The sequence below is a fragment of the Hypomesus nipponensis genome, chromosome 18 (assembly GCF_054491055.1).
Source record: "Hypomesus nipponensis isolate SF chromosome 18, ASM5449105v1, whole genome shotgun sequence".
NCBI classification, from domain to species: Eukaryota; Metazoa; Chordata; class Actinopteri; order Osmeriformes; family Osmeridae; genus Hypomesus; species Hypomesus nipponensis.
The window spans coordinates 6,055,001-6,081,965 of NC_140378.1; the positions used below are offsets into that span (position 1 = coordinate 6,055,001).

General features: G+C 50.1%; 1 protein-coding gene across 1 annotated transcript in view; it reads left to right on the top strand.

Moving 5' to 3' along the window:
* Positions 1–26,965, top strand: part of znf385a (zinc finger protein 385A) — a 61,121-nt gene that overhangs the window by 33,445 nt on the left and 711 nt on the right. The window contains 7 exon segments of the mRNA XM_084680219.1: positions 973–1,121; positions 9,493–9,603; positions 15,184–15,327; positions 15,329–15,356; positions 23,142–23,501; positions 26,370–26,554; positions 26,853–26,945. Of these exon segments, the coding sequence (XP_084536345.1) occupies positions 973–1,121; positions 9,493–9,603; positions 15,184–15,327; positions 15,329–15,356; positions 23,142–23,501; positions 26,370–26,554; positions 26,853–26,945 (1,070 nt within the window).

Below are 26,965 nucleotides of genomic sequence, written 5' to 3' on the forward strand. Positions count from 1 at the left end.
AATAAACTAAAATCTGACCCAACAAATCTCTCTCAAGTACCGTTGTACTCCCGGAACAAGTGCTTCTTTAGCCTCCAACACACAAGCTCTAAGACACACACACACCTCTCTGTCTGTCTATAGATGTGCAACACCATAGAGCAAGAGATAGTGCACCTCAGCACTTAGAGGTCAGAGGTTATGTGTGTGGTTATGTGTGTGGTTGTGTGTGTGGTTGTGTGTGTGTGTCCAGTCCCCAAATAGACTATACCAGCTACATGATAGCAACACATGGTGAGATGGGACTGATTATCACCAGCTAGTTAATCTCCTTGGAGAGGAGTTGAGACTGGCTGACAGGTGGACACATGCACGCACACGCACGCACACGCACGCACACACACACACACACACACACGCACACACGCGCACACACACACACACACAAACGCACACATGCGCACACACAAGGGGATTGCCAAGCAAGTGTATATAATGACACGTCTGGATGTATGTGCTGTGGTGAATAAACACCTTATTTTCTGGGTTGCACTCCAAATGAAGTCCAAATTCAACTGTCTGGAACTTCAAGCTCAGGATGAGAGAGGAGCTGTTCTGTAGCTGTGAACGGTCGACCGTGACCGCAGGCTACATCCAAGATCTGCTGTAGCTCTGCAGCACTGAAGTTGGTTGTCTGTGCGTTTATTCATTTGGGATATCATTTAGGCTAGCCTTCCATGAGTCTAAACCAGTGGTATTCAACCCAGGTCCTCGGGGTCCTCTGTCCTGTGTGTCTGAGATGTTTCCTGAAGCCTGAGAACGACCATTCATTTGAATCAGGTGTGTTGGAGCAGGGAAACATCTAGAACATGCAGGACAGTGGACCCTGAGGACCAGGGTCTGTATGACTGGAAACCAAACCTTTCAGTTCTACATTCAGAAGTGCATGTCATTTTTCTGACGCGGCCTTCCCCTCCTCTCTCCCTCCTCCAGGAGGGATCAACCGGGCTGGGACCATCCCAGCGTTCTTGCGGACCCCCACCATGATCCAGCCCCACCTGGACATGAAGCCCTTCCTCCAGTTCCCAATGGACACCACCCCTCCCCCGCACAGTGTGGGCCTCTTCCACAACTTCAATGCAGTGAGTCACTGACGAGCACACACATCTCTCTCTCTCTCTCTCTCTCTCTCTCTCTCTCTCTCTCTCTCTCTCTCTCTCTCTCTCTCTCTCTCTCTCTCTCTCTCTCTCTCTCTCTCTCTCTCTCTCTCTCTCTCTCTCTCTCTCACACACACACACACACACACACACACACACACGCATCACTCAATAGAAGGCTCTGGAGTGTGAAGAAACTATAGATTAACCTATCAGAGTGAAAATGATCCAGTGCGTATCACCTCTTGTGTTACATTAAACAGGGGGTGGGGGGAGGTGCAGTACGGTCCATTCTAAAAGGTGTGTCCATTATATATGAAGATGGCTTCAATTAAAATGAACAATGTGGACTTCAAGATCAATTCCCAATGCATCAATGCATCCTGGTAGATTCACAGTGCTAGAAAATGGACATTTAAAACATATATATATATATATATATTAAGTATGTATACAGTATGTATACACACAGTCTAAGGACATCTGCTTGATATGCTTATATACAATAATAACCACCTCTTCAAGCCCTGTAAAACGGGTCTCGACACACCTTGCCTTTATCCAGCACCCCCACCCACCTACACACACACACACACACACACACACACACCTTAAGCATACTCATAAAACCACAGTCTCCAGGGCACACGCTCAAACCAGCAGGCGTGTTGAGCTGCTGTCTGTTCTGCCTCCCCAACGACCTGAACAGCAGCGTCAAGGTCGTCCTTACAGTACTGGAAAACCTTTAAAACCTCCCTTTCATCTGTCTCAACCCACAGCCGAAACAATCATTTTGATTAGAACTACATTTTTGAGAGACAAAGCATTAGAGAGACTCACTATATATGCAAAAGCTGCGTGTGTGTGTCTAAATATGTACACGCGTGCTTGTGCGTACAGTCCAAGTGTGTGGCGTGTGCGTCTGGGTGTGTGTGTAGTGTAGAGAATGCAAACGCTAGCGAACACCTCGACTGTCAGCAGAATACTAATCTGTGCATCGCACCACTGGACTGTTTACGGGAATAATAATGTACCTGCCCCACCGCACACACACACACACACACCCACACACACACACACACACACACGCACCACACATTTAATAGTTGCCATTCCTGTTTGCTTGGCAGTAGCAGAGTGGGGAGGGGGAGAGGGGGGCACACACATAGCAAACACTTGTTGACAACCGTTCGGCATGGCATGCACGCATGTTCCTCAGCTGTGTGAGTCGATACAGAGATAGCAACACGCACTCCCTCTCCGGCGCGTCCGTCCGTCCGTCTGACCCCTGGACCCTTAGAGCCCCCCCCCTCACACACACACACACACACACACCCCTCCTATTTACCGCCCCATTCACTTTAAAGGCCTATGGAACGGAGCTGCTGCTTGTCCCTACAGCTGCCATTCACCGATAGAGTTACACCATCCCTCCTCTCACTTTCCCTCATCCCATCTGTCAATCTTGCCTTTCCCCCTTATCCGAAACCAAACACTCGCCCTCCCTCTCTCTCTCTTTCTCTCGCCCCTCTCCCCTCCCCCCGCTCTCGCATTCTCCACGGCACATAACAGTCAGCTTTACCTCTTTAACAGAGCGATAAATAAAGAATCCTATTGGTCCCTGTGGGGGTCTGGTTGAATTTTGAATAGCTGGCGTGGCTGGCTGGTCTGGTCTGGGCTGTACCCTCTGAGCGACCAGCAGGTGGGGGTGTTGGAGAGGTGTAGGAAGAGGACAGGATGACCTCGTCAAGCCACGTATGTGGACGAGCAATAAAAGGCGTTTTACTGCATTGTGCACACTAAAAGAACATGGGGTGCTGACGTTAATGAGGATTCGCTTATACAGGTAATAAACAATATGTGGTTTGGAATGGGAGGTTGAAGAGACATTTGATTAGGCTTTATAGAGGTTAACCCACAGTGTGTGTGTGTGTGTGTGTGTGTGTCTCTGTGTGTGTCTCTGTGTGTGTGTCCCTGTGTGTGTGTGCGCGTGCAGTGACATTTGGCATTAGATGGTGTCTATAGAAAGATTGTCCCTTTATGACAGCAGTACAGTACTGCATTTGGTCAGATTTTTTTTTTACTCAACCCTGTGGAGTCCAATGAAATGTCACATCAGCTTAGAAATGTAAGTATATATCACTAGCCACAGGTGTGCTTTGGTGTGTTTTGTGTGCAGCGCTGCAAGGCTCATCGCCGACCCGTTCGTTTCCTAGGCTTTTTGGGGAACTAAAGGAAGACATGTGTAAACAAACAAGATGGATTCCATGGGAGAGTATGTGTGGGTCTCTGGGGACGATCAGGATCCCAGACAGGTCTCTGTGACGGTCAGGGGCAGTGTGTAGAGGCAGTCTGTAGGTACAGTCTGTAGGTACAGTCTGTAGGGGCAGTCTGTAGGTACAGTCTGTAGGTACAGTCTGTAGGGGCAGTCTGTAGGGGCAGTATGTAGGGAGAGTTTGTAGGAGCAGTCTGTAGAGGCAGTATGTAGGAGCAGTCTGTAGAGACAGTCTGTAGAGGCAGTCTGTAGAGGCAGTATGTAGGAGCAGTCTGTAGAGACAGTCTTTAGGTACAGTCTGTAGGGGCAGTCTGTAGGGGCAGTATGTAGGCAGAGTTTGTAGGAGCAGTCTGTAGAGGCAGTATGTAGGAGCAGTCTGTAGAGACAGTCTGTAGGTACAGTCTGTAGGGGCAGTCTGTAGGGGCAGTATGTAGGCAGAGTTTGTAGGAGCAGTCTTTAGAGGCAGTATGTAGGAGCAGTCTGTAGAGACAGTCTGTAGGGGCAGTGTGTAGGGGCAGTCTGTAGGGAGAGTCTGTAGAGGCAGTCTGTAGGAGTAGTCTGTAGAGGCAGTATGTAGGGGCAGTCTGTAGAGGCAGTATGTAGGGGCATTCTGTAGAGGCAGTCTGTAGGAGCAGTCTGTAGAGGCAGTATGTAGGGGCAGTCTGTAGAGGCAGTCTGTAGGAGCAGTCTGTAGAGGCAGTCTGTAGGGGCAGTCTGTAGGAACATTCTGTAGAGGCAGTCTGTAGGGGCAGTCTGTAGGTACAGTCTGTAGAGGCAGTCTGTAGGGGCGGTCTGTAGGGGGCAGTCTGTGGGGAAGTCTGTAGGGGCAGTCTGTGGGGGCAGTCTGTAGGGGCAGTCTGTGGAGGCAGTCTGTAGGGGACAGTCTGTGGGGCAGTCTGTAGGGGCAGTCTGTAGGGGCAGTCTGTAGGGGCAGTTTGTAGCTCACTTTCTGACCAGCTCTTCTGGCTCAGGGCTCCTGAGAAAGCAGTCACGCTCAATCATTCATGTGCTGCAGCTGTCTGCTGCCCGATGGTACTGGTACAGTCTGCCCTCCACACACACAGACACATAACACAACAAACACACATAACAAACACACACACGCACACATAACAAACACACACGCACACATAACAAACACACACACATCTTCTGCTCCAGTCTGCAGAGTCAGGAATTTCCCATCAAGGTATCTGATATCTTGTTGGTGCTCACCTGCTGTAGCCCTCCCACCCCTCTACCCCTCCACACCTCCCTCCACCCCCCTCCCACCCCTCTACCCCTCCACACCTCCCTCCACCCCCCTCCCATCCCTCCACCCCTTTCTCCACCTCTTCCTCCACCCCTCTACCCCTCCACACCTCCCTCCACCCCCCTCCCACCCCTCTACCCCTCCACAGCTCCCTCCACCCCTCCACAGCTCCCTCCACCCCTCCACAGCTCCCTCCACCCCTCCCATCCCTCCACCCCTTTCTCCACCCCTTCCTCCACCCCTCTACCCCTCCACCCCTTTCTCCACCCCTCCCATCCCTCCACCCCTTTCTCCACCCCTTCCTCCACCCCTCTACCCCTCCACCCCTTTCTCCACCCCTTCCTCCACCCCTCTACCCCTCCACCCCTTTCTCCACCCCTTCCTCCACCCCTCTACCCCTCCACCCCTTTCTCCACCCCTTCCTCCACCCCTCTACCCCTCCACCCCTTTCTCCACCCCTTCCTCCACCCCTCTACCCCTCCATCCTCCCAGGTCCTCCCTTTCTTCTCGATACAACTCCTCCTCTCTCTTCCGTTCTCTCCGCGCAGATCATCTTTCTGCAGCTAGTCATCCCAGGTCCCTCACTTTATCACACGCGCACACTCATATGCACACACAATCCCAGCCTATCACACTGTCGTTCACCAGACTCATCTCTCGGAGTGAGTGTGGTGCGTGTGGCGTTGAGACGGTTCAATAATATCAACCCCCCCCCCTCCCCGCCTGGTATAGAGTCCAGTTATGTGCTTTACTACACGAGGTCCAAGATGAGCCCTGACGTGTGTAGTTCTCCAGGAAAGTCCTCGTGTGTATGGGTGTGCGTGTTTTGGAACACTTCGGTCAGGCTGGTTAGGACGGGTTGGGGGTGATGGGGTTGGGAATGTATGCATGTGAGGGTGAGAGGGTTGCAAAGCGTTCAGTCAGGGTGACGAGAAGCATGACTGCATTAGGCCCAGACGGAGAGAGCAGGGGTAGAGATGCGGGAGTGCGGGGGGAGGGAGAAGGGAGGAAGGGGGAGGAGGGGGAGGAGGGGAGGAGCATGACACACTACACTGACTGCAGCTGGAGCAATTGTGCGAGTGTGCATGACAGGAAGAGAAAGAAGGATAGGGTGATAGGGCGAGGGAGGGATTGAGAGAGAGAGAGGGAGGGAGGTAGGGAGGGAGGGGGGAGGGAGGGGGAAAAGGAAAGTACCAGAGGGAAGCACGTGTGTGTGTGTGACAGAGAGAGAGAGAGAGAGAGAGAGAGAGAGAGAGAGAGAGAGAGAGAGAGAGAGAGAGAGAGAGGGAGGGAGGGAGGGAGGCAGAGAACTGAAGGGGGGTAAACTCAGCAGAGAAGGCAGACACTTGCTAGATGATGTGTCAGTAGAGAGAGAGAGAGAGAGAGAGAGAGAGAGAGAGAGAGAGAGAGAGAGAGAGAGAGAGAGAGCGAGAGCGAGAGCGAGAGCGAGAGCGAGAGCGAGAGCGAGAGCGAGAGAGAGGGACCAAAACAGAAAGAGGGAGAAGAAAATAGTTGGAAAGTTAGAAACTCGTCACGTCTGGCACTTCGACTTCTCACATAGCCGCTCTACAGGAACAGGGAAAGAGAGATCTCGTCCTAATAATGGAGAGAGGAGGACAGCCTTGCGGCTAGCAGCACACATGCACCTCTAGCCGGAAGGGATGCACACCTGGATGAACGAGAAGGAGAGGACCCTCAGCTCCCCGCTCCCCGAGACCCAAACACACACTGCTACTGCCACACACACCACTACTGCTACTGCCACACACACCACTACTGCTACTGCCACACACACCACTACTGCTACTGCCACACACACCGGAGAAGCCATGCAGCTCCAAACGCCGGCACACACAGATGAGAGAAAGGTGAGTGCCAAACACAGCCATCTGTAGAAGTAGCGTAGCTGTGTGGTTAGCACACGCGACCAGGCAACGATGCAGGCACCTGTAGCGCCAGACTAGCCTCGCACAGAGACGGGTCAACGGAGATTAATAAGTAGGTAGGGTACTCCAAAACAGCAAAAGTTGAACTTAATATTTCAAAGGGGATGTTTTCTCTGGAACGTAGGAGTTATTACTGAGGCTGCCAGCCCGGTCCCACAGAGACCAGCTGGGCAGTGTCGGTTTGGACCACAGGAATTCACGACTTCTTCCAGAATGTTCTCACTGAGAAGTGAAGATAATTAATTGATAGAACAAAGAAGACACTCAGTGGAGGAGAGGAGGAGATATATGAGACATGGAGGGGGGGGAAGAAACTAAAAGTGGTGGCATCTCTTTCAGGTGCATGTTTACTATTCCTTTGAGACACGCGGGGGAGTGGTTTGGCGTGACTGAAACAATGTTTGGGGTCTGGTTTGTGTGAAGGGTTGAGGCTGACACTGTTGAACTGTTGACACTGAACATCGGGGATGTTGGTCGGTCAATGGTGTTTATGTGTGTGTGTGTAAGTGTATGTGTGTGTGACAGACAGAAAGACTTTAGGGCTGTCTCTGTCCCACTGCTTGGTATTGGACCCAGAGAGCCATTCCCTGAGTTGTGGAGCGGATGGCTCCAGTGATTCAGGATCCAGGATTCCAGTCCAGCCAGGCCCCATTCCACTCTCATTAAAGTCACTTTATAGGCCTGTTGATCCAACCCACTGTGATTTAGGAGCCGGACACACACACACACACACACATTACTGTAAACACACTGGATAGACTGACACCCAGCTGTGTATGTCTGTGTGAGTGCTTCAGCGCATAAGTCTGTGTGTGTGTGTGTGTGTGTGTGTGTGTACGTCTGTGTTTCAACACCATATGGAGCCAGTCACTTTTACATGTGTTGGTATTGTGCAAACAGAAAGTCCAGCAGATCTCCTTTTAATGGGTCTTACAGTATGGGCAGGCTAACCACGCTAGCTGCAGGCTAATCTGGTGCTTGTCGAGAGCAATGAAAACCCAGCATATGTCGTAGTAGCATTGCACTGTAAGCCACTATGCAGTCCCTCCATCTGCTATGGCTGAACTAGTGTTTCCACACAGCACTAAGGGAGTGTACCTTGTCATGAGAGGGAGAGCTGGGATCTTGAAAGAGAGGAAGCGAGGGAGCGATAGCCGAGGCTAGGGGGAGTCACGGAGCGTGGGAGGAGGAGAGGAGCTTCTGTGGAGATAAGAACATGAGATGTCTAGCCCTCTCTTCATTCCTCCTCTCCTTCTCTCCTTCTCTCCTCCAGATGGAGCCTGTCTGTGGTGTATTGTCATCACTCCTTTCCTCCCTCCTTCTCTCTCGCCCACTCACTCTATTTCTCTCTCTCTATTTCTCTCTCTCTATTTCTCTCTCTCTCTCTCTCTCTCTCTCTCTCTCTCTCTCTCTGTCTGTCTGTCTGTCTGTCTGTCTGTCTGTCTGTCTGTCTGTCTGTCTGTCTGTCTGTCTCTCTCTCTCTCTCTCTCTCTCTCTCTCTCTCTCTCTCTCTCTCTCTCTCTCTCTCTCTCTCTCTCTCTCTCTCTTTCTCACACACACATACACACTTTTTTTGCTCACTCTCTACTGTATCTCTCTTCTATCACTCCCTCTCCTCCATTCTCTCTCTTGTTCTCTCTCCCTCTTCTTCCTCCTCAATCTATCTCCCTCTCTCTCTCTTATTCTTTGTTTCCCTCTACTCCCTCTTCTCACCAGTTAACTCCCCCCTTTCTTTCTCTGTTTACAGTGTTTCCTTAGGGTTGCCTGGTTACAATCCCTGTACAGATTTTCAATTTGTTTTTGTATGACTTTGGAGAATATTCCTTTCAGTCTCTCCCTTCAGCACATTCGTTCTCCCTGTCCACCTCACTCCCTCTATCTCTTCCAGTGGTAGAATTCTGTTTTGATGAGAATTAGTTTCATTGTTCTGTATTGGAGTCAATTTTTTTGTTTTGTTTTGTTTTTACCAATGATGATGTCAGAGTATATCTTCCAACTTGGTATCGTCCGTCTTTAACCATCGTGATTACAGATAACCTGTCCACCGTCGCTTTACCCTGAGAGAACATGTTGTTGTCCACCCCAACATTGTCAGGGAGTCAGTGAGCACTACCGTTGACTTTTCGGACGTTAAAATCCGCCAGCCAACAGCCTGGTTTGGAAAACCCCAGACCGATGCGCCCAGCCAACGCCACCACGCCAGCCTCCCAGACAAGGCTGATTAGATGAAACGCGAGAGGCTGGATAAACATCCAATTGGATTTTGAAAAAGATAAGGGGGTGGGGGGTGGGGGGTGTGTGTGAAGCCTTAGGGGCAAGGGGGGGCCAGGAGTGGGGGGGCTGTCTCGCCGTGCTAAAGCTGACCAGCGACATTTATACTGGGCTCTTAACATCCCAATTGACGGACATCCCAGCTGAAACAATTAGTGCTGGGTCAGCAGCTTAGCATCAGGACCTGCAGGGTCAGTGGGTGCTGGGGTGGGAGAGGTTGTTGTTAGCTTGTCAGGACACCGACCCCCCTGTCCTGAGGAGCAACGCCTTCCCCGATGAACACAAACACACACCACACACAAAGGGGTGCCTTCATGTGCTTGTTGGCTTTCTGTGTGTGCTCGTCGGTTAGGTCTGCCAGCTCTGCTCTGGTCTCTAATTTCCACTGCAGGTATCACACAATGCCTCCCCCCCCCCCCCCCACCACACACACAGACAGACTCACACACACACACCGACCAGTCTTTTATCCTGATAGACTGAACTGTCTGGTCTCTGTACTGTCCTCTGGGCTTTGTGAGTACGGGTTGAATATTGTACTTCATGTCTCTCTCTCTCTCTCTCTCTCTCTCTCTCTCTCTCTCTTTCTCTCTCTCTCTCTCTCTCTCTCAGATGGACCCAGTTCAGAAGGCGGTCATCAACCACACCTTCGGCGTGCCACTGGTCAAGACCAAGCGGCCAATCATCTCCTGCAACGTCTGCCAGATCCGCTTCAACTCAGAGGTACACCAGCACACCCGCTGCAAGAGAACTGTCTGGAAGGCTCTCTGCCTCTCTGTCTTTCTGCACACGCACCTGCATGTTCAGCCAAGCGTCCACACACGCACTGTTACACACACGCACTGTTACACACACGCACTGTTACACACACACACAAAAGGATTCTTTTGGAAGGCCCCACTCTCCTGTTTACTGATGTTTATCTAGTCAGAGACAGTCAGAGTGTTTGATGCAGCGGTGTGTTTTGGAGGGTCGTTTGTGTCATGTTTTGGCATTGGAGGTCACAGTGGAATTACAGTTATTCACCCACAGGGAGGGAAATGAGTTTTTTCAAACAGTTTACACAGTACTGCAGCACTAGCCTGGGAGCTCAGAGCGTGAAATAGGATTTTCCTCTGCATTTCAAAAGGATTTTCTCTCTCTCTCTTGTTCTCTCTTTCTGCTTTCCTCTCTTTTCTCTCTTCCTCTCGATCCTTCTCTCTCACTCCTTCACCTAGTCCTTCTTCCCTCCTGTTTAGGATCATGAACATAAACTTTCATTTCACATAAGCACACCATGAAGCTGAAATCTGTCCAGAAATAAGTGCTGCGGTGCGTGTGGGTTATTCCTGCTTGATTATAATTTGATTACGGGCCTCTTTTAACTGTGATTTCATCTGTTAGACCACATGCTGTGGGTTTAAAAATGTCTGCCGGGGAATACTGCAAGCAGTTTGTCATCTGTGGAAACTAAACAGCTGGGTATACTAACACCCAAAGAGTGTATCAATACATTATTTTGGAATATAAGTATACGTTTCAAACTCCATCCGATTGGGCCACAGCCTATTTTACTGTGACCCACTTGGCAAATCACATGGTTCCAGATGAAACACATGCTTCTACCATTTTGGTCAGGCCACACTCAAGCGTTTTCTTTTATCCTCATAAATTCATAAATGTCATGTTTAAACGTGCTTCATCAGCCTGAAGTCTTGCAGGCATTGGGTCGGCAGGCTCTTATGGTTGCTGTCGTTTTAACTCTGTGGTTCAGACATCAGACCCAAGGGCTGGACCTCCCTCTCCTTCACTCCCCTCCACATGAAAACACAGGCAAAGGAGTGCCCCACTGGATCTATTTCGACTTCTCAAGCCTACAATCATGGCCGCCGTGCGGTTTGTCTGAGCTTCCCCTCTCCGTTGGCTTTCTAAAGCTCTAGAGCCAAGCAGCCCACCATAACAGGAAGTGGTTGGAGCACAGAAAAGATGGACGACATGTGCTGCATCTTGTTCCCACACAGGGAGTCTGCCTTAGTCTGAGGAGCAGGTGGACATGGGCACCTACCAGGACTCGAACGTAGATCCCACGTTCACTGCTGGATTGGTTGTTCTATGGTATGTGTGTGAAGGTGTTCACCACAGCTGTGGGCTTCAACATTTAATGGACAGTTAGAGATGGTACTAATGTCAAAAGCGCAGCATAAATCATCACAATGTGTACTTTTTGTGAAAGTAGAAGTACTATTTAAGTTAAAGGTCAGCTAAACAGGCTGGCTGTACTGAAATAATGCAGTGTAGCAGAATGGCTCTGATGTGGATGAACACAATGAGGACTTATTTCCCTACGAGTCGCTTCAAAGTAAAAGTCCTTCATGATGCATGGAGACACACATTCACATTATTTAATCACGTTATATTTAGCGTAATCCTTATCCAAACAGTCAAGTCACATAAGCAGGCAGGGTCCATTCCAGACACATTGAAGTATGTGCAGTGAGGGGCGTACATCACTGTTTATAGCCTAGCTTAGCTTGCGACCTCTCAACAGTCAGGTTGGACGCATAAACATGCTGGTAAATATTGACGCATGCCGACCAATGAGGAGCTAAGTACTTCACCTCTTAGGGGGGTAACAGCTGTCCCTGCTCTGAATCTGACCGACCAACCGCATGCGCAAACACACATCGCACACACACACCGCACACACACCACACACACACACACACAGCCTCTCTACGCAGCCCCAATAACCTCTAAGCCCTATCTCAGTTATGAGTGCAGGGTTGAGTTTCATGTGAGACTTCAGAGCTCCTTGCTGAGGAGACTGTAAGCTTTCTTTGTGTGTGTGTTTGAGCGTGTGTTTGAGTGTGTGTTTGAGTGTGTGCACGTGAAAGACTGTGTGTGTTTTCTTCACGGTTGGGCGAACGGGCTTGTAGTTGCAATTGACAGACGGCAGGCTTTCAACACACATGCACAGAAACACATGCACACACACACACTCCCACACATTCACACACACAAACAAACAAACAGTAGCATTCTACTATGCGGCACAACCAAAACCAAAGCCCTCAAACACACACATACACACACACACACTAGCACACACACACACACTTGGCTTGTGTTGGTGCCTTCCATAGAGCCTGTCTCAGATGAGCACAGGAGGGTTGGGCCCTCATTGTTTTAATATCATGTTTTAGACAGAAGAATCAGTCACACAGAGGACATTTACACCACGCTTTAACCCGGGCTCGCCTGCTTTTCTAGTCCAGAGATTATCCATCAACAGGAAGCTAATAACGCTGCCAGCCAGCCAGCCAGACCTCCCTCCCTCCCCCATCCCTCCCCCACCCCTCCCCACTTGGACGGCCCTTAATCACCAGAGATGGGTGGAGATGGGCTGGAGGCCGAGATCACTGCGCATTTTCTCGTTACCCCCCTCCCCCCCCTCACACACACCCCCCCTCCCCACATGCTTTAGGCATTATTGTGGATTCCGATATTCTGCATCCACTCCATCCCCAACTTCAGCTGCCCCCCACCTTCCCCCTTCCCTTCTCCGCTCTCTTATTTGCAGAGCTGAAAAGACATTTAAATTGCCTGCCACTACTTATCATTGGATGCATTCGTCAAGGATGGAGTTTTACAAGCAGGCTCTGACTTCCCCCACCCGTCACATTTTGGGGGAAAGTTACCCTCCATGACAACCCTTCCTGCAGGGGTGAGGGGTAGAGTCACCTTGGTGTGTTGCTGGGGTGATGGGTAGAGTCACCTTGGTGTGTTGCTGGGGTGATGGGTAGAGTCACCTTGGTGTGTTGCTGGGGTGATGGGTAGAGTCATCTTGGTGTGTTGCTGGGGTGATGGGTAGAGTCATCTTGGTGTGTTGCTGGGGTGATGGGTAAAGTCATCTTGGTGTGTTGCTAGGGTGATGGGTAGTGTCACCTTGGCGCGTTGCAGGGAAGTGATGTCACAAGCCGGTCACGCTGCATTGGTCACCGTCACTGCTGCAGCGAAACCAGCCCCTCCCACCTCCCTTTCTCCCTTTCTGCTTTCATCTAGATGTGTGTGCGTGTGTGCCTGTGTGTGTGTGTGTGTGTGTGTGTGTGGAAGCAAGCAGACAGTCTTGTCATATGTTTATATCGTAACCATGTATTATGTCTGATGTATGGGATTGAATCAGTGGTGCCTTTCTGTCTCTGTCTGTCTCTTTCTGTCTGTCTGTCTGTCTGTCTGTCTGTCTGTCTGTCTGTCTGTCTGTCTGTCTGTCTGTCTGTCTGTCTGTCTGTCTGTCTGTCTCTCTCTCTCTCTCTCTCTCTCTCTCTCTCTCTCTCTCTCTCTCTCTCTCTCTCTCTCTCTCTCTGTCTCTCTCTCTCTCTCTCTCTCTCTACCTCCTTTCTTCAAAGTTTGAATCAGAATTGGGTCCTTCCTTTCTCTCTCACCCTCTCTCGTCCTTCATCCTTCCTCTGTCAGAAGTGTCCCAGCTTCTGTGTGTCTAAGTGACAGAGCCCAGGTCTCTCCCATTCAAGGTCTGCCACCCCCCCCCCACCGCAGACCCTCCCCCCTCCTCCCTCAACACAGCACAGGGTATTACACCCCCCCACCCCCACCAACGGTCACCCGGGTTTGTCACCCTCCCTCCCTCTCCCATCCCCTCCCTCCCTCTCCCATCCCCTCCCTCCCTCTCCCATCACCCTCCCTCCCTCTCCCATCCCCCTCCCTCCCTCCCTCTCCCATCCCCCTCCCTCCCTCCCTCTCCCATCCCCCTCCCTCCCTCTCCCATCCCCCTCCCTCCCTCTCCCATCCCCCTCCCTCCCTCTCCCATCCCCCTTCCCCCTGCTCCCGAGACAACTCCTGCCTGTCACCCCGTCAATCCTGGAAGTCTGACCTCAGGCCCAGGTGCGCCCACCCTCCCACCCCTACCTCACATCATCCATCTGTCATCAGTTCTCAGCACCCCACCACTCCCCGATCCTGCAGCTTGATAATCGTCACAACTCTAATACAGTCAGTATGATACAGTCGTCCGGGCCAATGTACACACACACACACACACACACACACTCTCACAGGACACACACCACTGTGCATTCCCGGGGCTTTGAGCAGGCCCGCATCAAGCTGCCAGGCCAGGCGATAGCAGTGCTCAATGGGAAGTGTGTGTGTTTGCGTGTTACTGTTTGCGTGTGTGTGTCAGACTTTGCCACACATTATCTCCACACACAAACAGTAGACTGACAGACACATGCCACAGTAAAAGAGACACTCATCTGATGGATGAGTCACCCCAGTTGTTTACCTCTGAACAAACACATTAGCCAGGAGCTAGCCTTTCAACAGGAGATTAGACACCGCTAGCTCCCCATAATGGATATCAGGATTGTGTTCCTCTGTTGCAGAATACCTCACATTTCCCAGTCCTGCACACAGACCATCCACACAACTCTCCCAATGTTCCAGTATCTCTCTCTCTCTCTCTCTCTCTCTCTCTCTCTCTCTCTCTCTCTCTCTCTCTCTCTCTCTCTCTCTCTCTCTCTCTCTCTGTCTCTCTCTCTCTCTCTCTCTCTCTCTGTCTCTCTCTCTCTCTCTCTGTCTCTCTCTCTTTCCCTCTCTGTCTCTCTCTCTCTCTTTCTCTGTCTCTCTCTCTCTCCCTCTCTCTCTGTCTTTTTCCCACTCTATCTCCTCAATTGTCTTCATTACCTCTCTCTTTCTCATACCCCTCACTTGAACTGTTCTATAAGCGGTCAATAAAGTCAGGGTTTGTCTAAGGTCATGTGACCCACAGCCCACTCCGGAGTGGCAGCTCATCCTGGGCTGACAGGGCGCTCCCTGGGTGTGTGTGTAGCACCAGCTGAAAGGTAGGCTGGCAGGGCGCTCCCTGGGTGTGTGTGTAGCACCAGCTGAAAGGTAGGCTGGCAGGGCGTCATGTTGTACACACTCACTAGCACAGGGAATCCCTCAAAGACAGAGACAGACACACACACACACAAACACAGAGACATTTCCATTACCACAGAGTCATCTGTGCTCAGTGCTCACCTGTTACCCAGTCTATCCACTGTAAGCCAGCATGCAGTGCTGGGCTCTCCAATCCACAGCGTATATCGAATAACGTGCCAAAGACGAAGGCGTGTGTGTGTGTGTGTGTGTGTGTGGTGTAAACATACTTGCATGTATCTGTCTGCTGTATCGTCTGCTATGTGTTACCTTGCTGCAGGCCACTGTTCTCCACACTGTAATGTTTAATTCACCTGTCAGCCCTCATCATTAACTCAGATAAACTCTCCTCCCCTCACCGCCTCTCCCCTCCTCACACACACACAGAGCCAGGCTGAGGCCCACTACAAAGGCAATCGCCACGCCCGGAGGGTGAAAGGCATCGAGACCTCCAAGACTCGCCCCCAAGACGGGGAGAGCAAGGCCCCGCCCGGCCCCACCTCCTCCCCCTCCCCCGGGACCCCAGGCACCGGCCCCTGATGGTGACCCCAGCAAACCAGGTGAGAGATCCCCCCACATCACAACATCGTTTCGTTCAAGAGGTCAAATGCAGTGGTGTATTATGGGGATTGCCCCATCCACTAAATTAAGGGCACCTTAACCCTTTGACGGAATATGCGAAAAGTGGGCGTCCATGTGAAGACTGTGCCGGCGTACACACACCAGCACAAACACACCAGCACAAACACACACCAGCACAAACACACCAGCACAAACACACACCAGCACAAACACACACACACACACAGGGATTCAGTCCGAGCACAACGCCCTGACTTAGTTGTCCATACATGTTTGTGACGTGTAAAAGCGACTCGGTCACGGTCCACCGTTGCGTGTAGATGGTTCCTCACAGCTTGCAGAAATACCAAGGAGACAAGGCAGAACCGGATGAATAACTCCCCTCAAATATAAACCAAACAACAATCTACATGTAACCACAACTGACCTGGGAAGATGCTATGTTGTCATTCCACAGCCTGTTGCCTGTGTGTGGTCCTACCCTCTCAGTGGAATCCTGTTCCCACAAGACTGCTTCCAGCACAGCCCATTCTAGACCAGCTCTGACGAACACAGCAAGCCAACCACAGCCCAGCATAGTCGATAATTCAGGTCCCCTCAGATCAGACCATCCCTGTCCTTCTCTATCCTGGAGTACAATGTTTATGTTAAGCGGACGACCTCGCCTAAAGACCCGGGAGAGCTGGAAAAACAGAACACAGAGCTGTGTTCCTTTCAAACCAGCTGGTTGATCTCAGGACCTCCAGCAGGCTTTCGAGGCCTTTCTACTGGCATCCTCTCGAACGCTGCTGTCGGGATGAGCTGTGCACAGTACGACCGCGGGTTAGGGTCCACAGTACGACCCTGCTCAGAGACGGACCTCAGATTTGACAGAGCAGGTGACAGAGAGGGGGACTAGTGACAGAGAGGGGGCCAGTGACAGAGCGGGTGACGGGTGACAGAGCGGGCGACTGTGTCTGTGTCTGTGAATGTACAGTATGTATGTGTTTCTCAAAGTGAGGCTGTGGGGGGTTGTTGGTGCCTGTGACTTGCTTGTGTGTGCTTATGGAACTACAGGGTGGTGTTATTGGGTATTAGTGGCCCTGTTTGTCACAGATTCGAGAGAGAGAGAGAGAGAGAGAGAGAGAGAGAGAGAGAGAGAGAGAGAGAGAGAGAGAGAGAGAGAGAGAGAGAGAGAGAGATGATGGACCGGAGGCTGTACTCCTGAGCCAACATCTAGCAGGACGGAATAAGCACAACTGATCTGAGGGAAATGAAAAAGGAGCTCAGTGTGGGCAGGAGAGGTTGTCCAGGGGACAGGAAGTATGACAGAGGGTGCTAGCGTCTGTCCTGCTCTTCTAGTCCCCAGTCTCTCTTTGGCCGACCCTTTCGATCCGACTGCCCTTCTCTTTTTCCTCCCTCTGTCTTTTTCTTTCATTAGCTTTCTTCTCCCTCCCTCTCTCTCTCTCTCTCTCTCTCTCTCTCTCTCTCTCTCTCTCTCTCTCTCTCTCTCTCTCTCTCTCCTCCCTCTCTCTAGGAAGTCTGCCTCTGCCCTTCTCCTCTGTCCGCCCGGAACTTTCCATAGCCTCAGCGTCCCCAGCCTGACTTAGCCCTGTCCTTTGGATCAAACACTTGGGAATGAAAGGAACTGACTATGTTGTGGTGACATTTGCACAAGGCGCCTCTAGCGACCAGGGTTCAACCCCCCAGCTTGTACCACAGACACAGCTAGACTCTGAGCAAGCGGTCCAACTGAGGTCAAACACACACTCAGATCCGACCATGATGGGACCAAGATTTAATGCATCTTTTAGCATTGAAGTGGAAAAGGGCAGGAGATGTTTGACCCAACTTTTCAATCAACCCACAGCTGACCCACTGCGTCGTTAAAGACCCTTTTGTCTCTCTTTCTATGTTTTTTCCTGCGCGCGCGCACACACACACACACTCTTGGACGACAGGCCAAAACAAGCCTGCCGTGATCTAAATGTGAAAGCAGAGACATGTGAAAGAATGCAGTTTTCCATCCAAGCCCCTTTCTCGTGACCTTGGAACCCTGTCCCTGTAAATTTGTGTTTGCTTGTGTGTGTGCGTTTGTGTGTGTGTTTTGTATGTTTGTGTTGGTTTGTATCTGTGTGTGTTCTGAGTTACTGTATGTATGTTTATGTGTGTTTGTATATGTGTGTGTGTGTGCTCGTGTTGTTGCTGCTGCAGGGTACCAGCTTTCAGTGCAGAGAGGGTCTATAGATCTAGACCTGTGGGAGCCAGCAAATATGGCCTCAGCTGGACTCTGGCAGCTGGATGAGTCCAGTCTGGTGTGTGTGTGTGTGTGTTTGTGTGTGTGTGTGTGTGAATGGGGGGGAGGTGACACACACATGCCCATTGACACACAGAGGCATGGCTTGAATTCCCATGCAGACTCAATCTTTCTTTTGGCAGTTGTTTACCCAAACGTGTTTTGTTTTTTTTCTTCCTGTGGAAATGTTGTTTGTTGATTCTGCTTTCGGGCTTCCACACAATGATTTCCTGTGCCAGGACGCTGAGATACATGACACCAGCTCAGAACGGTGACTTTCCTTTGTCATTGACATGGTAGCCTCCAGCCTCCAGCCTCTAGCCTCCAGCCGGGCTGTGCTCAAAATGTTCTGTCAGCCGTGTCCCTCGCCCACACAGACATAGAGACAGTGGCGGTTCTAGACTAATTTTACTGGGGGGGTCAAGGGGGGGCCAGGGAAATTTTTACAGGGGCACTGGCCCCTGTAGGCCCCCGTGTAGAAACGCCCCTGCATAGAGAGCCCTGCTCCATAGCTGGGGAGCTTCGTGGCTAACCTAGCTAGCCTCCTGAAATGCTTCGTGGCTAACTTAGCTAGCCTCCTGAAATGCTTTGTGGCTAATCTAGCTATCCTCCTGAAATGCTTCGTGGCTAAGCTAGCTAGCCTCCCGAAATTAGCAGAAGCATGTGTGTCATATGAAACATGATGTTCTGTTGTTGAGCCACACATCTTTTTCTACACTGCTGTTAGATTCTCCAGAGGGAACTGTTAAGATCATTTCTCTATCAAGTAATGCATAGAGTCGTCGGATTCAAAGAAAGTACAATAGTTTAATGCTTGCCAGCAAGGAGACAAAGTCTGATCGCAATACAAAATTTGTCTGCCCCAATATGTTTAAGACCATTTAAAGATATTAGTGAGAAGTCCCCTCCCCTAAATATCAGCTGTCAATGTGATCGATTCCAGAGGTAAATTGTGCGTGCACGTGGAAACTTTATTGCACCTCTAGTAAGATAATGGTCAACCTAGGTCAGTTTGTTCACGTAAGACTAGTGTCATCTATAGGTCATGTGGGGAGGGGGTTCTCTGCTGGCAAGGAATGCTAGCACCAGTATGTTCAGAATATAATGTTACATCCTAAATTTCTCCGACAGAACCCTGTGGAGGTGGGAGGTTGGGTGGGGGGGTGGGGGTGTGGGGGGGTGGTGGGGGGGGCTCCGGTCAGCCCTTCCCCAGAGGAAGGCCCCTTGCTCTGGGGGACTTGGCTAGGAGAACAGCAGGCTTGGCTGAGGCCTGCACTCAAGAGAATAGAGAAGCCAGCTGTTTACCGCATGGGAGAATGTCTCCAACCCTCCTCCCTCCACATCCCCAAGTTTAACTCTCTCTAATGAAGGGCTTAGCTTAAACCACCATCATATTATAGCTACAGAGGCCCTGCACACACACACACACACCCAAGGTCAATTAAATGGACGTCTTTCATGCAATGGGTTGGGTTCATGTGCCATATGCTGTCGATAGTGGTGGTGTCTGATTACATGGAGGTGAATTGTCTTTTTGCTTCCCATGCTTCTTATCTTCAATACAGTAAGTCAGCTAGCGGAGGTGAAGCTATTTCTGGGAGAACTGAAAGCAATTCTACAGTGTATAGACCATCACAACTGGGGGCGGGACTTTGAAGTGTTGCCCAACAACATCGGTACACAGTCCTTTCCTGTTCCCAAAGTCTGAGTCGGAGGGACAGAGTGTGTGTGTATGTGAAGGAGAGGGAAAGTGTGTGTTACAGAGAGAGAAAATTAGGAGTATGTGATCTGTGAAACTACCGTTGTGGGGACTAAACAAGTATATATATGGAGTAGTAGTAAATGCAAATGCATTTTTCAGTTTTTTTGAGATTTCAGAATTAAGGTTTGAATGAATAATTTGGTTAAAATCACATGATGGGTTAAGGTTAAGGTTGGGTTAGGAGTCAAGGGTTAGAGGGTAGAGTGAATTTTGAATGGAAGTGAATAGTCGGGCCCCACTAGGATAGAAAAACGTGATTGTGTGTGAACCCAGGCCAGGCTGAAAGCGGGCCCCTTGCTGCATAATGGATGTGACGCAGGCCTGTGAGGGCAGTGTCGGGTTTCTGGCCTCGTTAATCATTAAGAACCTCCAGGAAGATGAGGACGGGAGGACACACACACACTTTATCTCTCTCTCTGCATCTCAGAAACACACACTACACTCATCCACACACACAAACAAACACACTCATACTTGGGTTACCATCAAGCAATCCAAGTGAGCAACCAACCAACTTCCTCCACACTCGAGCCAGCTATGATGCAGCTATGATGCAGTTCAGCTCCAGGACTAGTCTGGGGTCAGTTATCACTCAATGTGAAAAGAAAAGCCCCGTCATCTCTCGTCTGACCACAAGACCGATGAATAACACTGGATTTGTTTTTTATTTTAATTTGAGTCGTTTCTAATGCAACCACAATCTCTCTCTTTCTCTCTCTCTCTCTACTGCTGTGGTGTACAATGAAGGGGAAAACAAGAATCTCTCTCTCTCTCTGTCTCTGTCTCTGTCTCTGTCTCTGTCTCTCTCTCTGTCTCTCTCTCTCTCTCTCTCTCTCTCTCTCTCTCTCTCTCTCTCTCTCTCTCTCTCTCTCTCTCTCTCTCTCTCTCTCTCTCTCTCTCTCTCTCATTATTTGCAATGTCGACCATGGGCTGATAGAACACTTCTGTGAGGATGGTTGAACCCTAACTCATCTATATCACAGCCCTTAGTGTGTGTGTGTGTGTGTTTAACTACACTCCTGAGGATGTTCACTTCATTTAATTGCCATTTAGAATTGATTAAGTGTGCACACGTCTACAGTATCCACAAAACACTTGAACATCTTTTAACACACACACACACACACTTACTGTGCACTCACACTGCATTTTAAACAATCACAACCTATGTTACACACACACACACACACACACACATTGTGAGCTCTCTCTGTAAAGCATCTGGATGGAGTTATCTTTCTCCACTGACCTCTCTTTCCCTCTGTGAATTATTCATCCTCCTACATTGGCTGTCTGGAGACGGAGAAAGAGAGAAAGAAAGAGGAAGGGAGAGGGAGAGGGAGAGAGAGAGGTGCAACATCAGTCAGCAGTCGGATCAATGTTTTGGATTATAACGGCTCTCTACGGAGCGGAGAAACTCCCTCTCTATTGCTTTCATTCCCTCTCCCTCTATCTCTCTGTCACTCTCTCTATCTCTCTGTCACTCTCTCTATTTCTCTGTCACTCTCTCTCTCTGTCACTCTCTCTCTATCTCTCTCGTCCCCTACGTTCAGGTCCCGTCCTTGGGCATCAGGGCCGGAGGGGCGTTCAGGGAACAGGCAGGGCACAGGGATGATGACGTGAAGGCAGCAATGTACGGCAGACCTATTGAAGACCCTACACCCCCCCCCCTACCCCCCCATGACAATATCACCCTGACCCTTCACCCCCGCCCCCCAACCCCTCCTCCTGCTCTTCCTTTAGGCTTAAGAGGAACCACATGGGCGGTGTGGGATTCTGTGTTATCCTCTGAGACGCCAAGGACCAAGAGTTCCGGCCGTGCCTGTCGTGTACCGTCGACGGAGTGTGTGTGTGTGTGTATGTTATTTTTAGGAGGGTATGCACCATGATGCATCGGCGCTGCGTGCGAGTGTGTGTGTGATCCGTCTGACCCTCTCTGCGCCCTGAGCGCCCAATCACGAGCCTTCAGCGAGCCGGCGCTGGTTTTCAACCTCATCATGGAGATAGTTCTGTGAGTATCAGTGGGGGTTAGCTCCGCCCCTGGGGGCTGTCAGGAGTAGTCAACCCGCTGCCCTTGTGCTTTGATCACTGGCACGCTTATGTGCTTCTGAGAGCTATTCGGAATAAAGTGAGAAATATGGTTTGACAAACATCTGTTGGACAAACGCACTGTATAGCCAGCAGACCTGCAGCTGGAAACTTCAAATATGGAAAGAGAGAGAGAAAGAGAGAGAGAGAGAGAGAGAGAGAGAGAGAGAGAGAGAGAGAGAGAGAGAGAGAGAGAGAAGGGCAGAGAGAGAAGGAGAGAGCAAGTGGATTGGAAAGCCCTCACAATGGTATCTTCATCTGACCATGTGCAGTGGAACAGACAGGACTGTGTGTTTGTGTGTGTGTCTGTCTGTGTCTGCGTGTGAGTGTGTAAGTGTGTGAGTGAGAGAGAGAGAGAGAGAGAGAGAGAGAGAGAGAGAGAGAGAGAGAGAGAGAGAGAGAGAGCGGAGAGCGTGCGTTGCGTCCTAAATATCCAACATACCAGTCTCCACATTAGAGTGCAACACAAATCATATGGCCAGTCAGCTTTCACAAGCGGCCTCCTCGCACTGAAACTCACAAGATGCAGGACCCACCGGATCACGTCACATGGAGAAGAACTAAAAAGGAAATTGAGCGGATGAAGTCAATATGAATCTTTTTTCCCCCAGAAATACCCCACTTCAGACCCTTAAAGACCCATAATCCCAGCAGGATTGTCTGCCCCACCGCCTGTGGCCAGTGTCCTGTGGCGGGGCTGGAGGAAAGCCCGGTCCTTGCTGGTGGGGGTGTTGGTGTGTGTGTGAGGTGGGGGGTGCAAATGTAATGGATCTACAGTGAGTGCCGCCCATAGCATGGTGAATACCAAAAGCATTGCGCAGGGGAGTGGCTGACCAAAAACACGTGTGCGCTGAACGAGGTGTGTGTGTGGGTGTGTCCCCAGCATCCACCGTGTGTTTGTGTTTTTATTTCTGGGGAGGGGGAATGGGAGAGTTAAGAGTCCCTAACTTATATTTAAAACAAGCTCAACTTTCCAAGTTCCATGTCCCTGCCAAAAATAACGGGTGAGACAGAAAGAGAGGATGAATCAGAGAGAAAGAGAGAGAGAGAGAGAGAGAGAGAGAGTGTTTTTGTTTCCTTTGTTTCCCTTTGTGAACATTTCAGTAAAAAAGGAAATTGGAACAAAAACTGAAAACCCTCACATCAGAAAAGTAACAATCTCATCTGTCTTTTTCCCATTTCTCCTAGACCTGTTCTCTTCTCATTCCAGTAAGGAGTTAGCGTTGGATACATTCAAAGGAAACACTTTTAACACAATTATAGGTCCCAGCAAAGAAAATAAATACTTCCTTACGTCGAGTCTTGAGTGTATGAAATTTGGGTCAACCCAGACAGTGGGTTTTACTTGACAGAAATCAGGATGTGGTCAATGGCGGATTGTTTTTGTCAGTGAAGTTGGAAGGCCCCTGGAGTCTATTGTTAACACTTTCTTGTTTTCGTTATATGACCAAAAAATATAAACTTTTTTGACTTCATTTGACCTGATTTCTTTGTTTCATCTCTCTCTCTCTCTCTCTCTCTCTCTCTCTCTCTCTCTCTCTCTCTCTCTCTCTCTCTCTCTCTCTCTCTCTCTCTCTCTCTCTCTATCTCTCTCTGTCTCTCTCTCTCTCTCCTCTCTTCCTCTGTTTCTGTTTGTAGATGATACTCGACCCCTGTTGCAGCTCAACGGGCCCCTCATTGTTCCCGGGCCCCTCATTGCCCCCGGGCCCCTGCCCCCCTCCACTTCACCCACCCCGGAGACCACCGGACCCACCCTGTGCACCCTCCTCCCCACCCCGACACCTCCCCTGATGCCCCCCTCTTCCACCTCTCCCCTGGGCTGTGGCAGCGCTGGGGCCAACCCCGAGCAGCTCAGCTCTGGGCCACTGGGGGCCCCGGCCTCATCCAGCGGCCCTGCAAACACAGACACCGAGGAGGACAAAGCTAAGAAGCTGCTGTACTGCTCACTGTGCAAAGTGGCCGTCAACTCCCTGTCCCAGCTTGAGGCTCACAACAAAGGTAGGATGTCCTTGACGCGCACACAAGCACGGAGCATCGCCCATGAACACACGCTGAGGCACACACGCACACAAACGTCTCCGCATGCACTTCAGCGAAGGAGATCTTGCACACGCACACGCGCACGCACAAACACCTTCATGATCAGACAAGGTGCTCGACACTAGCCAGGAGCAACTTTAGCAACACACATATTCTGCCTCCACCCCAGTTCCACAGAGCACCCAGCTGCAACAGGTTTCCCCTCACATGCCTCGACCCGCAGCGTCTGCTCTCCAGAACCCCCTCATCCGCCGTCTGCCCTGGCTTAACACATCATTATTTTAGCGCAAAATCCACCTGCTCAAAGATTCATGACTCATCTTGTCGCCAGCGCAGCAGAAAAGCTATTAACTGCTGCCTTGGGCAGTCAACTAAGAATAGGGAGCGGAGGGGAAGCGCTAACGCAAACATGAAAGCTAACACTAACTAATGCTAACCATATCCAATGTACTTATATTGACTTCTATACTATTTGCCATAACTATTCAAGGAGAAGAAGCCATGAAACTTTAAATCACGAGACATTCTAGAGGGGAAAACTTGAGTGCGCCAGATGCCCCAAAGGTGCCCCACTTCCTCCTAAGCTTTTAGATGCAAGATTTAAACTTTCCATTTTTGTTTTGGCATAAAAGGAGCTGCCACCATTTAAGGCTTCCTCTTTCAGGTCCTATTCATCTTAGCAGCTAAAGCACCAACCAGTCTTTATAAAAGTCATCGGTGTGTGGGCCTTTCTGGGCAGTGTTGATGTGAGGAACTGAAATATTGGATTTGAGTGCCAGACGTAAAATAAGTCTGTGTCTGCTTTTTCATGTCGTCGTCAATAATATCAGTTTGGTTGGAAGGAGGTATCTGGCAGGCCTTCTATATGGCACCCTGGAGGCACACACAAATAAAACAAAGGATATGATGCATAATTCAAAATGATGCAGCAGTGAGCCAAGTCAGTTCCTACTGTTTGCTCCCTAACACATCCTTTCTGTACGATCATGAAACAACCCACGTCTTCATGTATGTAAACGAACATACAGACACATCTGCATCCAACTGGTCACCGTGCCGAGTGTGTCAGCTGCTGAGGCCTGCCGTTTAGCAGAGAAGGATGAACCCTCTCAATCAACTCTGCTTGAAGAACAATCTGGAAGCAATCGTCGTGTTTCGCAAAACAAAACTCTGAATGTTACCAAGGGTCTCAAAATAAAAGCACATGTTTTGCAGACATCAAGGCATGCACATTGCTGTTTGATGGAATAACTGAGGTCTTTAAGGCTGGAGTTATTAATAGTGTTTTCAACTTTGTCCTGACTTTTTATTATCGTCCTTGATTTTGTTGTTTCCCTTGGGCCCCTTTGTCTGTCTTGGTGTTATGATCTTTCCTCGTCTGTTTGTTCATTGATTGGTTGGGACCATGAGTCAAATGTTTAAGGCCAGGTCGTAGAGAATGTGTACAAGGACAATAGATAGAATGTATATCCAAACAAATAGAATGCCTCCAACATGCGTGGCATAGCCAAGCCTCATTTGCATGTGCGCCTTTATTTATTGTAAGCCGTTTCTGATTGCTTACATAAAAATAGAAAAAGGAATTGCCGCTTTTTGTCTTTTTGTGGCCTGCCCAACCACCCCCCCCCACTCACCACAACCACCACCACCTCCTCCACCCCAGCATACTCTCCCTTGACTCTCTTGGGGTCAAACTTAAGGTCGAAAGTGAAGTGTGACTGGGGCTCCTTAAGGATTATAGGGAGTCAGTGGGAAGGGGGGGCAGAAACAGAGGGAGAGAGAGAGAGAGACAGGCAGAGGGAGACAGAGAGAGAGAGAGAGAGAGAGAGAGAGAGAGAGAGAGAGAGAGAGAGAGAGAGAGAGAGAGAGAGAGAGAGAGGGAGGGAGAGAGAGAGAGAGAGCAGAACATGGCTGGAATTCTTCAGTCAGGAACAAAACATGCAATCAGTTACAAAGAAACTATTTTGGCAGGGGCAGACAGTTCCGTGCGTGTGATACCGACTGGGAAAATACTGTAGCGGTCAGCGAGTGCCCAGGACCACTCCATGTTGAAAGTTCTACTAAGGGCAGCAAATCTTGTGTTTTTTCACAGGACTTTAATTATTCGGACTGATCCGCAGTCATCCAAATCTAACCACTCATTCTATATAATGTATACTACTTTCAGGACCACAGCACGTACTGTACTGCACAGTTTACATGACCTCACTAAATTCCCCAACCACACCCCAATGAATTACGGAGTCCAAGTGAATTATGACCCAACATTATCTTGGACAGGGGGCTTTCAGCTCTGGAGACATTTCAGCATTGCATGGACACCGGGCTACGTAGAGCCCAAGCCCAATGTGTTCCTCTAGTGGTCAGCCACCCACATTGCATCACATTTCACCCACCCTCCCACCCAACACCACCACCAACGTCTACACCCTCCAGTGACATATGGTTGGTGTGCAGAGCACACACGCGCTCATTTCAGCCAACTGAACATGGAGTGCTTTCTCATATCCAGAAACGTGTCATTGTCATCCTCTTCATGCCTGCTGGAATGCAGTACAGATGTGTTAACTACAGTCACGCAGACACACACACACACACAGAGACTCACACAGATACACACTAACTGTCGGACACACACTCCGTCTCAGACTCACACAGACACCTAGTCAGCTTGCGAGAGAATGGGGAATGGCTGAGCAGAAACACACAAGTCACATCTCGATGCTGTAATAAATGAGTGTTTGTACAGTCTAAACAAACGGATTTGCTTTCTATGACATTGTTGACCTTTTGCTTGTTTGTGTGTCTGTGTGTGTGTGTGGTCAGGTACCAAACACAAAACCATCCTGGAGGCCAGGAGCGGGCTGGGCCCCATCAAGGCGTACCCCCGCCTGGGCCCCAAGCCTGTCGGAGAGCAAGGAGGGGGGCCCGTGGACCCCAACACTCAGGAACGCACCTTCCACTGTGAGATCTGCAACGTGCGGGTCAACTCTGAACTGCAGCTCAAACAGGTAAGACACAAGTAGGGTTAGCGTTAGATGGGCTAATTAAGGCACAGCACTTATAGGGTACAGGTTTATAAAGAAAATGATGACTCAATCCACTGAAGAACTGCAGATTGATTTGAGGCTACATTTGCGTTCACACAGCACGACGCTCAGGTTGTCATGCCACAGAACACCTAAGTGATGAGTCGCAGTCCTGAGAAAGCACAGTACAGTGACAATAGCTGAAAAAAAGAGCGCCCATCATTCAAGAGCCAGTCTGATGGCGCCCCCTGCCTGTGGGCTCTGTCCTTCCCCCTTGCAGCACATATCAAGTCGAAGGCACCGGGACGGCGTGGCGGGAAAGCCCAACCCCCTCCTCAGCCGGCACAAGAAGCACAGGGGAGCTGACCTCACGGTAACCTTTTAACCTTTAAC